Here is a 13,332-nt window from a genome sequence, read left to right on the forward strand (position 1 = left end):
ACTTCAGATCAAATACTTTTGAGTGCATTAGACCCAGTGGCTTAAGAGATGAACTTCTGCACTGCTGATAATTATTACTGGTGCTGTGCATTGCTGCTTCGCTCTCCACCTGTGGATAACTATAAATAGCTTACATTTTCCAGTCGCTGACATATGCCACTCAGTTAACAGCACTTCCAAAACCCATCCTGTGTAACCACAAGTCACACATTTCACACATGATGACCACATAACTCCGCACGGATTGGGAAATTACTTGTCCCACACACACACTTAACTAAATGCTCCCAGAATATACATGTATGGCTAAATGACATTAGCATCACAGTAATAAACGATGTGAAGCTGTGAAGTGCCAAGTTGGTGATTCAAATGCAGATCTGTCTCTGCCCTCTGGTGCCTATGTACAGCCCTGAACGATGTGGCCAAGGAGCAGCACTGTGGCTCTGTCACCTCCCACCCTGCTTCACCACAGTCAACCCATGGCTGGTTCTCCCCTCCATGCCAGCTCCTGCTTTTAATTGGCTTCAGGGCTATCCCCAAATAAAGCATATTCCAGTACACAAAGGAATATGTGCATTCCAGGACAAAGGCCAAAGAACTGTCCCCAGATATATAAAGTAGTCAATTACTTACCTCTTCCCGGTTCAGATTTACTGTTCACACCCTGAGGTATGGGCAGTACAGCCCACCAGTCCCCAACCAATCATGCTTGTGTAAAATTTCATTAATAAATTAATCCATAAATAAACTACAACATCCAACCCCCAAAACTACTTCAAGGAGTAAGAGGGGGGTATATAGCCAAAACAATAACTCTGGGGTCAGGTACACCTTTTTGTGGAGCTTAACAACATAACAAGACTGGCAGTAAGAAAATCAAAGCATTCAGAATTTTAAGTCTTTCAAAACTCACTTTTCCTTTTTGTTCTTTTAAGCTGTTAAAATTCACAGCTGAGTTTACCCCAGCAAGCCTGGCCCTTGGGAGGGCTGTTAAGATACACAGAAACATCCACCTCCAGTTTCCTACCGCTCCTTGTTTTGCTCTCCCATTAGGTGACACTACTAATTGCTGCTCTTGCAGCTAGCTGCCAGAGACTGCGCTAAGGAGGCTTTCTAATTAGGTTAGCTGAATTAAATAATGAGAGAGAGAGATTAGCTTTTTCTGTGCATCTTTAGAAAGCCACAGAGAAATCCCCAAAATACTCTTGCTAATCCTCCCTTAGGACCCCTTCATCTCTGATCACAGATACAGAAATGCCATGTGAGCTATAGTACGACACGGGAACTGTGTCAGCTCTGACTGTCTGTATAGCCACAATCTTCATGACACCTACCTTTTTGGAGACTGACAGCATCTGCCAGGATATTTCTCCTCAGTCTTTATACATTTAATAGAGTAAGATACTTGGATGTTATGTGAAACAGCAAGAAGTAACATGGTCATGTATCAGTCTCCTACAGGTATACTATAGAAGCACCACAGTTTTTTCCTAAACTAAGATTTTTTTTGTCATAACCAAAAGCTGCCCATTTTTTCCAGTGCAAATAGAGAGAAGGCTATGAAAGGAAAAACAAACAATCAAACAAAAAGCATCAAAACCAAATCCAACAACAAAAAAAATGATTGGCATCTGACCTCAGTAGCATCACTAAACATTCACAAGCCCAGAAGGTTTCTTTAACCCACAGACAAGTTTCGTGGCTCTCAAAAAAAAGTATCAGGAAGCCTTCATCACAATTAAGTTTATCTGGCTTTTGGTATATGACAATTTATGCCATCAGGCAGAAGACCAATTACAGGTATCTGTAAGAAGAGACCTACATCAAGATGCTAAGTCACCAGCTCTTGGTTAAGTGGGAGAGATACAGTCAAGAAAGCAGCATTAGTGAAAGCACAGAACTCTAAAACAGCCTAGGGTAGAATAAGCTTTTCAGGTTGTGAATCACAGTAAGAACAGGAACAAAAGGAAAGAAAGGTCATTTCCTCTTTCTAATGCCCTACAGTTACAAAACAGATGAGAAGTGGCATTTTCAGCACAGCAACACTATTAAGAGTACTGTCTCAGACCATTTTAGACCCAATGTTCTTGCATCATCAGGAACTCAAAAGTTCCCTCCATCCAGTGAGCCCCAGAATACTGGCATGGGCACACGTCTGTCTCCTCACCCAGCAGAAAAACTGAGTCTCACCAGAGGCAAACTCCCTCCCTCCTTCTCAGAGCATAGCGCTGCTCTTCAACAGGGCAGAGGTGCTTGGGCTAAACACAGCACAACTGGAGAAAACCAGTATGCTCCCCACTATTCCCAGTTTTTCTCTTTAGAGCAAAATGTTTCCAACTCATTCACATTATACAGTGCCAGCTATGCCTGAGCCCTGCCGGAGCTTTGAGGACAGAGGAAAGGCTGTGGTGGAGAATCAAATCAAAAGCACCTGTGGGAGCTACAGAGGATCAAATCATACTTATATTAAACCACAAGTGAAGAAACGAGAAGAAAAACATTTGTAAAGACCACCCTCATTTAAAGCTTTTTTTCCTGGTAAGTAAGGTTAGAGAAGCTGCTCCTCCCACCCTAATTTAGCCCAAGAGAATTATATTAAGACACTTTTGTTAACTGGAAGTCCTTTTTATGTTCTGTGGGGCATTTCTTTTCCTGACACTTAAAAGACACACTGCCTTTTGTAAAAGACACACACAAGAATATAAAATATGTTAAAAAATATATGTGAAATAGAGATCTCTATAGAATGAAGATCTATATAAGATACACACACACAAACCCAGTTTCAAATACATTCCAAGCTAGAACAGTTGCAGAGCTCGGTGCTCAATCCTCTGCAGAAGACAGTCTCTGTGAACATATAATTTCAAACACCCTCCAAGAAGTTTATTTTCATGACGTTTTAGATGTCACATTTAAAAAAAAATCAGCCTTCGCATATGAGAAATAATCAGGGAGCACGTGGCTGGAAAATGATAAGCAACTCCACCCAAGACAAGAATTTAGAAGATACATATGTCACATTAGTAACTTTTGCTATCTACCTTCAGGACTAGTTATCTTTCTTGTTCTACCAGGAGAAATTTGTGAGTTCCATATGCTACAGATGCTTAAGCCATTAATGGTCCTAAAGCATTAATCTTCTAACATTGTATGCTGCCACAGCAGTTCTTGAGAACTTTTCACCTTCTCACAATGAGACTTAACACAAGCTAGTTAAACACCTAACCAAATTTCACACATCCTGTTCATGCTTCTCCTTGCTGCACAACCACTTCCATTCACTGGCTTGCATTGCCAACAGTGGCAAGTACCAAGCGCCCCTGAGCTCTCGACTGGAAGGAGATGCAGTCCCATGGCTAGGACAGGACCTGGAAGTTCTGCAAGCCCCCTTCCATGGAAAACTCAGAATATTGCTTCTCAGCAACACTATTTTATGCACATCCTTGCTGCAGGATTTATACATTATTATTATTTGTAGGACTAACCCATGCCTATTTTTCTTTATGACATGCCATAAATTTATATTCAACAGAAGCTCAATCTTCAGATGTCCCATTTCCATTATTTTGGACTAGCTTCACCTTTCTGCTTTGCTTCCCTTGCAGGTTTCCATTTTAAATAATAAGAACACCATCAATGTCACACCTCCATGCCTGCATATTTGAATGTGGAACTGCACAACACTGGAAAAGGATTCAAAAGGAAAGGCTTTGTGAAGGCTTTCACCTGGTAGCCAGTTTAAGTGATACATCAATTCTAGGATCTCCATATCCAGTATGAACACAGATAAACGAGTCAGCAAAGGAAGAATCTGTCTCCTGGACATCTCTCCTGCAGCCTGCATGATAACATCATGTATTCAAACCGATTATTAGCCTTCCCCTGAAGACCCCAGTGCAAAAACCAAACAAGATTCAGCTCTTAAAGCCAGAAAGAGATCAAGCCCATGGGACTTGGCTGGTCACAGCTGTGCTCTCCAGCTGCTGTGTCCAGCCAGCTGTTCCTGAAGGTACTGCAGAGTCACCACAGCTGGAATTAATGCAGCTCAGCCCAGAGAAAGAGGAAAGGTTGCTTCTACTTGTACAACTAATGGAGGGACAGGAGCAGACATACCAGAGAGGATCCTGGGGAAGGTAGGAGATGGAAGACCTAGTAAGGTCATTCATGTGGCAGCAAATAGATTACATTTTTAATTCTCTCTCAAAACATTCTTAGGCTATATCAGTCATGCACCCAACTGCTCCCTGAGAAGTACTTCATCTCCCAAGCTACATTAGCAGCACTGTTTCCTACAGATCTGCAAGACCATTACAGTCAGACGTCTGAAATACACTTTAAAACATAAGGATTGGCCACTTCACACTGATCTGAAAGGTGACAAGTGACCTCCATTAGTGTGGAAGCACCTCTAGAGAAAATTATGCTTTATTATGGTTAATCAAGCAGGAGCAAAGTATGTCTGACAACATAATATCTAATTACAGACAATACATTCTGGTTGTTGAGCAGAGTGCTGGTTTCTGCACATTTTGATTCAGTTCCTGTGTATAACACAAGCTGTTTGACCTTCTGAAAGTCCCTCTGTCTCCTTACCATTAATAGAAGTACAAAGTATGTATTTATCTTCATGCTCACAACTCAAACACAGCCAAATAGGTTTTTATTTGAACTTTCCCAAATCAATTCACCTTTGGAACACAACAATTTAGCTTAGAAGGGAGATTTCTGAAGAAGTTGTTTATATATAAACTAAAAATAGTGATTTTAGATGGAGCATCCAGCTCAGGCTTTAGTTAAGCACAGCTTACGTGACACACTAATAGCCAATCTACAGACAAGGCCAAGATCTGCAGACTCATGCCACCCTGTTAGTCATTATTTCACTTTAAATGAACCCTCTACTTGAGACGTCAACAAAAATAATTTGTTCAGCGCAAAAGTACTTGTTGCAAATGGTTGTTAACCACTATGTTTTTTCCTACTGCAATCAGTTTTCCAATACTTTTGAGGATTACATATATTTTGTATTTCTGCCTAAATATCTAGTACGCTTTTGAAAGCATCCCTCGGGGCTGAGCTAATCAAGAAAACAACATACATACAGAGAACTGTCGTTATTACAGGGTCAAACACTAATGCAGTCTTTACTCAAGAGATTGCAAATTATACTTCAATGTAAGCAAGAGAAATCTTGTTCCGAAATCACTGAATAGTGCCATGTAACCTATGAATAAATTACTAGTCCTAAAAAGATTGCAGATAGCAGTTTGTTGTTGTCTTGTAAGCATGAACTGAAGATAACTAAGCTAGTGAAGAGGGCTTTAAACTAAAGTTGCCAGAGGAAGGGAACTTCAATCAATCCCATTTCTACCAGTTTGGTGCAGGAGGAGATGCCAGCAGAAGATGCCCAAAGCCTGGAGAGGGATCACAGGTCAGCAGGAGAGCATCTGAAGAACAGCACAAAAGAACTCCAGCTACTCTAACCACGAAGTTGTCTTCCTTGAAGCCCAACTTAAATGCCTCTATGCAAACACATGGTGCAAGGGGAATAAACAAGAGGAGTTAGAGACGTGCACACACGCAGGGCTACAATCTGATTGGCATCGTGGAGAGGTGGTGGGATACCTTCTATGACTGGAATGTTAGAAAGGAAGGATACAGCCTCTTAAAGGAGGACAGGCAGGGGAGATGAAGAGGAGGTGTGGCCCTTGATGTCAATGGCCGTATGGAGCACATGGAGCTCTGCCTGGGGATGGATGAGGAGCCAACAGAGAGTTTATAGGTCAGGATTAAAGGGAGGCCTGGGACAGGTAACATTACCATTGGGGTCTGTTTACAGGCCACCCAACTAGGAAGACCAGGCAGATAAGACCCCCTATAGGCAAATAGGAGCAGCCTCATTCACAATCCCTGGTCCTCATGGGGGACTTCACCCACCCTGATATCTGTTAGAAGGACAACACAGCAGGGCACAAGTAATCCAGGAGGTTCCTGAAATGCATTAATGATAACTTCTCTCTCCAAGTGATTGAAGAGCCAACCAACAGAGGTGGTTTAGATCTCTAAACTGGAGAGACATGGATCTGATGGATGGACCACTTGGCAGGTAAGGAATTGACTGGATGGTCACACTCAAAGAGTTGTGGTCAATGGCTTGATGTGGTGGCATTCAGAGGTCGGTACTGGGAGCAGCACTGTTTAATATCTTTGTCAGCTACACAGACAATTAGGATTAAGTGTGTCCTCAGCAGCTTTGCTGATGACACCGAGCTGCGTGATGTGGTTGACATGCTGGAGGGAAGGGATGCCCTCCAGACGAATGTATACATGCTGAAGAAGCGGGTCAGTGCAAAACTCATGAAGTTCAACCAAGCCAAGTGCAAAGTCCTACACCTGGTTCAGGGCAATTCCAAGCACAACTACAGGTTGGGCAGAGAATGGAAGAACAGCCCTGAGGAGAAAGACTTGGGGGTCCTGGTTGACAAGAAGCTCAACATAAGCCAGCAATGTGCATGTGCAGCCCAGAAAGTTGATTCTCTCCCTCAGCTCCAGTCTCATGGGACCCCACCTGATGTACTGCATCCAGCTCTGGGGCCCCAACTTAAGTACATAGACCTTTTGGAATGAGTCTAAAGGGGTAGATTTAGACTGGATATAAGGAATAAATGCTTCACTGTGAGAATGGTGAGACACTGTCACAGGTTGCCCAGAGAAGCTGTAGCTGCCCCATCCCTGGCAGTGTACAAGGCCAGGCAGGACAGGACTTGGAGGAACCTGGTCTAGTGGAAGGTGTCCCTGCCCATGGCAGGGGATTGGAACTAGATGAGCTTTGAGGTCCCTTACAATCCAAACTATTCTATGACTCTATGATATCCAAACAAGCTGTTTGCAGAACAGCCTACAGCAATTCTCTCATGCTTGCTACAATATGGAGAGCAAAGCAACTTGAATATGGACCAAATTGCTTGCTCATGACTTGCACACACTCTCACAAATGCAGCAGCACAGAGGGCATCTTTATGACTTGCATTCAAGCAGGGTCTTAGATGGGCCTCAAATAAGCTTGCCAGTCTCAAACACAACATTTCTGTTAAAAATCATAGTCAGTCAAATCTATTCAGAAGACAAAAGAGTACTTCTCTATAAGAAGATAAGAGCCCTTTGTTCAGCTGCTGGGCTTTACTAAAGCCTGTAATTCTCTACCATAAAGAAAATGTTTAAACTGGTCAATGGCAAAAATCAATTTGGTGAGATAATGTAATTAATAAATGCCATCCATATGCCTCTGTTTTACAGAGACAATTGGCCATGAAAAGCAGGGCAAATGGAAAGCTCTGAAAATGACCGGATGCTCTGCAGGGAGCTCAGCTGCTGCAGGGAGAAATGAGCTCTTCTCCAAACTCAGGACTCCCGGCCAAAACATTACATTCCTCACCAAGGATAGCAGGTAGCTCTTCACCATCCTCCATGGAGGCATTTGATCATGGCTTAGTCTTTGACACAGGACTTTTCAGAACTCACACCTTTGCTGGCCAAGAAATTAGGCTTTGACCTCTGCTAGTCAAGAAATTAAGCCTCAATATGGTCATCCTGAAATTCCATTCAAGGTTATGACCATAGAGACTTAGATCCATCAAACCTTCAAGCAAACCCAAGCCTTATGTCTCATTCTCCAAAGTCTACCATCCTTATTCCATTAGCTGCAGCAATAGCCTCAGAGGTATCATCTGCCCAAGAACCACAATCCCAGTACCTTACTTCAAACCCTGAGACATTTGCCCTGACTTGTTCCTGAAGATGATGCTCTCATCTACTTCCTTGATAAGGATCTGGAAAGAAATGCAGAGAAAACATCTCTGCACTTTAGGCCTGAATATTAAGTCAGTTCCAAGGCAGACCTCTAGGCTAAGATATTAAAAAGAGAAAATGTTTCAGTGTTTGATCTTGGGTCAAGACTCATCTGCTGTTTAATTTGTAAAAGATAAGATAAGCTAACCTGGGAGGGAAGCCTACTGCCAGAAAGTGGCTCCTGAGAACATCCAGCTAAAGAGTGGCTTCACTGCAGCACCAGAATTGTAATTCCCAAGACTGGTGGCAAAACCCACATCTCCCCCAAATTTCCAGTGCACAGCAGTGCAGGCAGCTGTTGGATTGGAGCATCCAGATGTTCAGCCAGAGCAAAGGAAGCAGTCATGGCAGATGCTGCTTCCTGATTCCAGGTGCTGCCAAGCCACAAAAAGCAAAGGATGGATATTTATTAATTCTACAGTGAGAAGAAAAAGCTCACATGAGCTGGGGAAGGGTGGAAATTAATCAAGACGAAAAAAGCTTCCAACCTTTCTTGGGAACTTCCTTGGCAATGCAGACTTTAACATGCTTAGGAGAGACATGCATGGCATATCAATCTGAAATGCCACCTATCTCTTCAGACCTTCTCTGTTCTCCTTTAATAACTATCTCCAAAGTCTAGCTGCCTTTTCAAAGAAGCCAACATTCCTCCTCTCCAACACATGATCAATTTTCCAAATTTGAAAAGCAAAATAACCATTAAAAACAAATACAGGAAAATTACAGCATTGTGCTTCTAAAATACTAAATACTTTTGAAAAATATATCAAATATTGCCCTTGGATCATCCTTCAATAACTACATTTATGCCAACAAATCAGCACTCAGACGCTTTCAGAAGAAACAGAAAGACCACCCAGTTGATGTTGATGCCTCAGTGCTCTATTCTACTGAAAGCCTAAAACACAACACCCCACCATGTATTGCTGACATGAAGCAAAGTCTCCAGACTCCAGAACTCTCACGAGGAGAGCCACTATTAACCTTCTGTTAGGAGAGCAGCATTCCAGCACTGCAGTATGCAGCACAACCTGCCAGCCAGCAAAGTTTCCCAACATGCGCTTGGGCTTGTGGAAAGGATCAGACCATCATACAAGCTCTGGAAAACCATTAATTTCACTGCTGCAAACCAGGATGAAACAGAAAGGTTTATCAGCCTCTTCCGAATGGGAGCTGACAAGTACAGCTGGATACTTGGCGCTGCTCTCTAGTGCTAAAATCAGCAACTGCTGACTCCCACCACCTCCAGGACTGGACCCAACCTCTTAAAAGGCACATCAAGCCTCTCATTTACAGAGTTTGCCTTTTCTTTCCAGCGGTTTCATATCACTCTCTTTCCCTCTCCTAAAAGCAAACCAGGAAACTTTCAATGTAGCTAAAAAGCACACTTTTTGACAGTCAGACAAGCCTGGGTGATTCCCTCACGTCCTTTCAGGCCCAACAGGGTTACTGGACCCCACTCTGATGTCTCACTGCACAGTGTGTTGATGGCAGCAAACCACCCTGATATCCACCAGCTTTGATGTGGGCAATGCTTGCCATCATGTGCAGGTTGGCATGAGCAGGTTGGACTCACCCTCTTTATCCCAGCCATGTCCCCAAGCACTGGCTCCCCCACGGCAGCTGGTATAGCACAGCAGAGAGCATCTGTGTGCTCCCCCCCACCTTGCAACACACAGAGCACGCATCCAGCATGGACAAACCACTCCCAGGTTCAGGGGTGTTCTCATGTCCAGTAATTTTTGACACAGCTCTGACATCTACATGGCCCACCCCAGTAAAGAGGTTTGTTGGTTACATGAAGTAAACACAGGGAACTCACTGCTTTAGGAAACAAAATCTCCTGCTGCCCTACCCTCTCTTGCTTAAAAAGCTCCTGGATAATTTACTTGATCAGAAATGAGATTTCTACATTACAGCTTTGCCTAGATAATAACAACAATAAATAGCAGAATCAAAGGGGAAGAAATTTAAAGCTAAACCACTTGAGAGTGCTCCGGAGAGCTAGCAGGGCTTTTTAAGCATCCAAATAAAATTCATCTTACAACCAGGACAACCTTCTGCAGAGACGACTCAATTGGTATGTATCTTTTCCCAGAGATCAGTCTACAGAATCCTACTTTAAGGGACCATGTAGCAGCTGCCAGACATAGTGAGAGGAGAAAAAAAGCGGGGAGGATAGGGGAAGAAAAAGAAAAAAACAACAACCTCCCTTCGCTTTTCCAATCTCTCCACAACTTTCTGGCAAAAGGGAGGGCGCTGCACCACCGCCAAGCTGCCCCCCCCCCCCCCCCCCCTGCCCCCCGAACCTCCTGACAACCCGTCTCACGCCGCCGCAGCGTGTGCATCCTAAGGCAAAACCCCATCAAACTTAATACTTTACTAATTACTGTAGCAGTTTAATAGTTCCTGCACCATTAGAGAGCTTCGTAATAACTACATTTCTATAAAATTAAAGTATATTGTCCCTCATTAGCCAAGAGTGTTTCTGCAGCGCTGTTACACTTCGCGGAAAAGGGACTCGCTGTTCTACACAGCCCTTTTTTAATTAGTTCTTAAGAAATGCATTTTGCAATTGTATCCTTAGAAATCCCTAATGATGAGCCAGATTTCATGAAGGCTGTGACTGGGCTAATTTATACAACTAGACAACTTCAAAAGTTAGCCCAAGCTAGTGACATTATTTAGTTCACTGGAGCGGCTCATTTTAATAGGATTAAATTGTCATGTTTTTTTAATTTCATAGTGAAACCTCAATTTATTATTTCCTAATATTTGCCCAAGCACTGCAACAGTGTCATCCGCATGCCTCCTTTCCCTCAGGACAATCTGAGTTTCGCCGATGGAAAAAGCTAAACCCCTCTGCCCGGCTGTCACCGGCTCCCTGCCGCGGAAGTGTGGGAGCGCTTAGCCGAGAGTTGGCTCTTCCAGAGGCACAAATCCCGGCAACCGAGTTAATTCCATTAAGCGCAGGGCCTCGCTTAGCAAATACACTTGTGGCTCGGAAAAAGTGTAAACAGCAGCATTATCCCGAGCATCTCGCAGCAAGCCCGCAGGGGAAGGGCTGGCGGGGCGGACGGCCGAGACAGGCGGCTAGCTGGGCGGCGCGCAGCGCTGCGCCCCTGTGCAACTAGAGGCGCAGCAGCGCTGCGCACCCGAAGGTTTTGGGGAGTCTTGAGCCTCGCAACCAAGGGTCGTTACTGCTTTCCCCCCCCCCCCCATATTAGAAGCCGTGCGGGAAGAGTTGACTTTGCAAGGAGACGCTCCCGCCCCGCCGCCCGCAGAGCAGGGGGAAGGCGCGCTGCCCTCAGGCTGCTGCTCCCAGCGCCGGGCTGGGCACGGAGCCCCCGCGGGACGCAGCTCCCCGAGGGCTTCGGGACCCGACCCCACAGAGCCGCCGTCGCCCCTTGGCTGCCCCACGGCCTCTGAGTCCCCCTCCCTTCATCCCCCTCGCTCCGGGGCGGCTGGGAAAGAATCACCGGGGGGGCTCCGGGACCGGCAGGAGGACGGGTCGTTGCGGCAAACTTGGGCTGAGGCTCGCTGGAGGGCGACAGGGCGCTCCGCTCCGCTTCAGTCCGGGGGATCTCTTCTTTTGGAGGAGGGGGGTCTGCTGCTTGCAGAGCGCTCAGCTATCAACAGATGCCCCCTGGATCAGCCCCCTGCCCGGAGGTCCGCGATGCCGCAGGCAGAGCCGGGGCTGCGCGCCCCGCGCTCGGAGACGGAGCCGAAGCGGCTGCCCTCGTCCCTGTCCCGTCCCTCCGCGCCCCGCGGGGCCGCCTCCTCCCCTTCGCCCCGGCACTCACCGGCTGCCCGGAGGCGCAGGCCACGAAGCTGACGGTGAGCGCTAGCCACACGCCCCGCATTATTCCCGCAGAGCCGAAGCGGCGGCCGCCTGGGGCCGGGCACAAAGGAGAAACCGGGGGGCGGCGGCGCACAGCAGCGCCCGGGGGGCGCAGGGCAGGGCCGCTGGCGCCCTCTTGCCCACCGCTCTCCTGCAGTTCCACTCCGCGCTCCGCTTCGGCGCTGCCCGGCGGGCCCGATGTTGCACGGCGCTAGGGCGCCCGGCTTGCAGGCTGCTCGCTGCCGGCTCTGGTGCCTTCCCTCCGCCCCGAGTGCGCGGCGGCGGCGGCGCGGCTCCCAGTTAAACCCCGCAGAAATTCCTGCAGGATTACAACACAGATTGGCAGCTCCCCCAGCCAGTGGAAGGAGGCGGCGCGCCGCTGCCGCCGGCTCTCGCCCCTCGCAAATTCAAGCAACTTTCCCCCCCAACCCCTCCTCCTCCTTCGCTCCGGTCTCCCCTCTCTCGTCCTCCCCCCCCAGTGGAAAACATGAGCAGCGCCGCGGGCCGACCGAGCGAGGGCTGGCCCGGTATAAAAGCGGGGCCGTGGAAAAGCTCCCTCTTTTCGAGTGAAATATTGGCGGCTGCCGCGTGTTTTCAGGGTTGAATTTCGCATCGCTACTCCGCGCCACCCTCCCGATCAGCCCCGGCGGCAGGCTCTGGTGTCGGAAAAAAACAGGACGGAGGGGTTAAAAATCACGGGGAGGGGGGATATCCCAAAATGCCAGCCCATTGTGGATCCCCACTTGGCTTTCTGCCCCAAGATTCTTTTTGGTTTTAACTTTTCTCCCTCGACAAGAAGCCCAGACACTTTTAGGGGGGAGGGGATGGTTTAAGAGACAGCTACAATTTGCACCCAGTTACAGGGATCCAGGAGCTGTGTGTTCAAAATAAATATTTCAGGAATTGACAACACCAAGAATGTGTGCTTCAGAAGCCAAAACAAGAAGTCTTGCTATGACTAGTCCGTGGAATTTCTCAACTGGGGAAAATGGTGGTATTGAGGTAGGAGCCTCAGCCTGATCCACTTGCCTATGCCAGCATGTTTCCACCGCTGAGTGTGTCCATATATTACATCAGTCATTGGACACGGGAAAGAAGCAATAACCAGGAAAGCAAAATATATCAGTCTCACTTGCAAACTACCACTTGTGATTTAATTCAGAAGGCTACAGGCAGCGTTTTATAGCTGCATCAAATGGTCACAAGGTCTTCAGTGGTCTCTTGTTTTAGCAAAACCTTTCCCTCTTAGAGGACCCCTACCCTGGAGAGGACAAAAAGAGCCCAAGGAGATTGTCTGGGCAGGTGTTTATCCTGGGCAGATGTTTTTCCACACCCTTTACCTTGCTTGCCTGCACTTTGTGGAGTACTGTTGCTAATGGGTGGTGTTGAGATCCCAACTGCCTTTAGTTCCCACTCTGGTTGCCTTCCTATCAAAACTAGAACACCATGTAAGAAAATAAAATGAATTTAATTTGGCACAAGCAATCTCTCACCCCACTCATCACTTTCCCAACCTCTCACAGGCAAACAGGCATCCCTGGAGATGCCTGTGCAGTCTGCTGGGAAGAGGCAGAACCCTTGTCCCAGAAGGGTAGGTGGCCATGCCTGGAGTGCTCTTGCTGCACACAACCCAGTCC

General features: G+C 46.6%; 1 protein-coding gene across 1 annotated transcript in view; it reads right to left on the reverse strand.

The window, feature by feature from the left end:
- Positions 1 to 12,009, reverse strand: part of SDC2 (syndecan 2) — a 60,894-nt gene extending 48,885 nt beyond the window's left edge. Inside the window, exon 1 of the mRNA XM_061448056.1 lies at positions 11,658 to 12,009. Within this exon, the coding sequence (XP_061304040.1) occupies positions 11,658 to 11,717 (60 nt within the window). The 5' untranslated portion in view covers positions 11,718 to 12,009. The remainder of the gene's footprint in view (positions 1 to 11,657) is intronic.
- Positions 12,010 to 13,332: the final 1,323 nt, after the last annotated feature.

Source organism: Pezoporus flaviventris, unplaced genomic scaffold (assembly GCF_033815535.1).
Source record: "Pezoporus flaviventris isolate CSIRO_AGI_PZ_B2104156 unplaced genomic scaffold, CSIRO_AGI_Pfla_v1 ptg000007l, whole genome shotgun sequence".
Taxonomy (NCBI): Eukaryota; Metazoa; Chordata; class Aves; order Psittaciformes; family Psittacidae; genus Pezoporus; species Pezoporus flaviventris.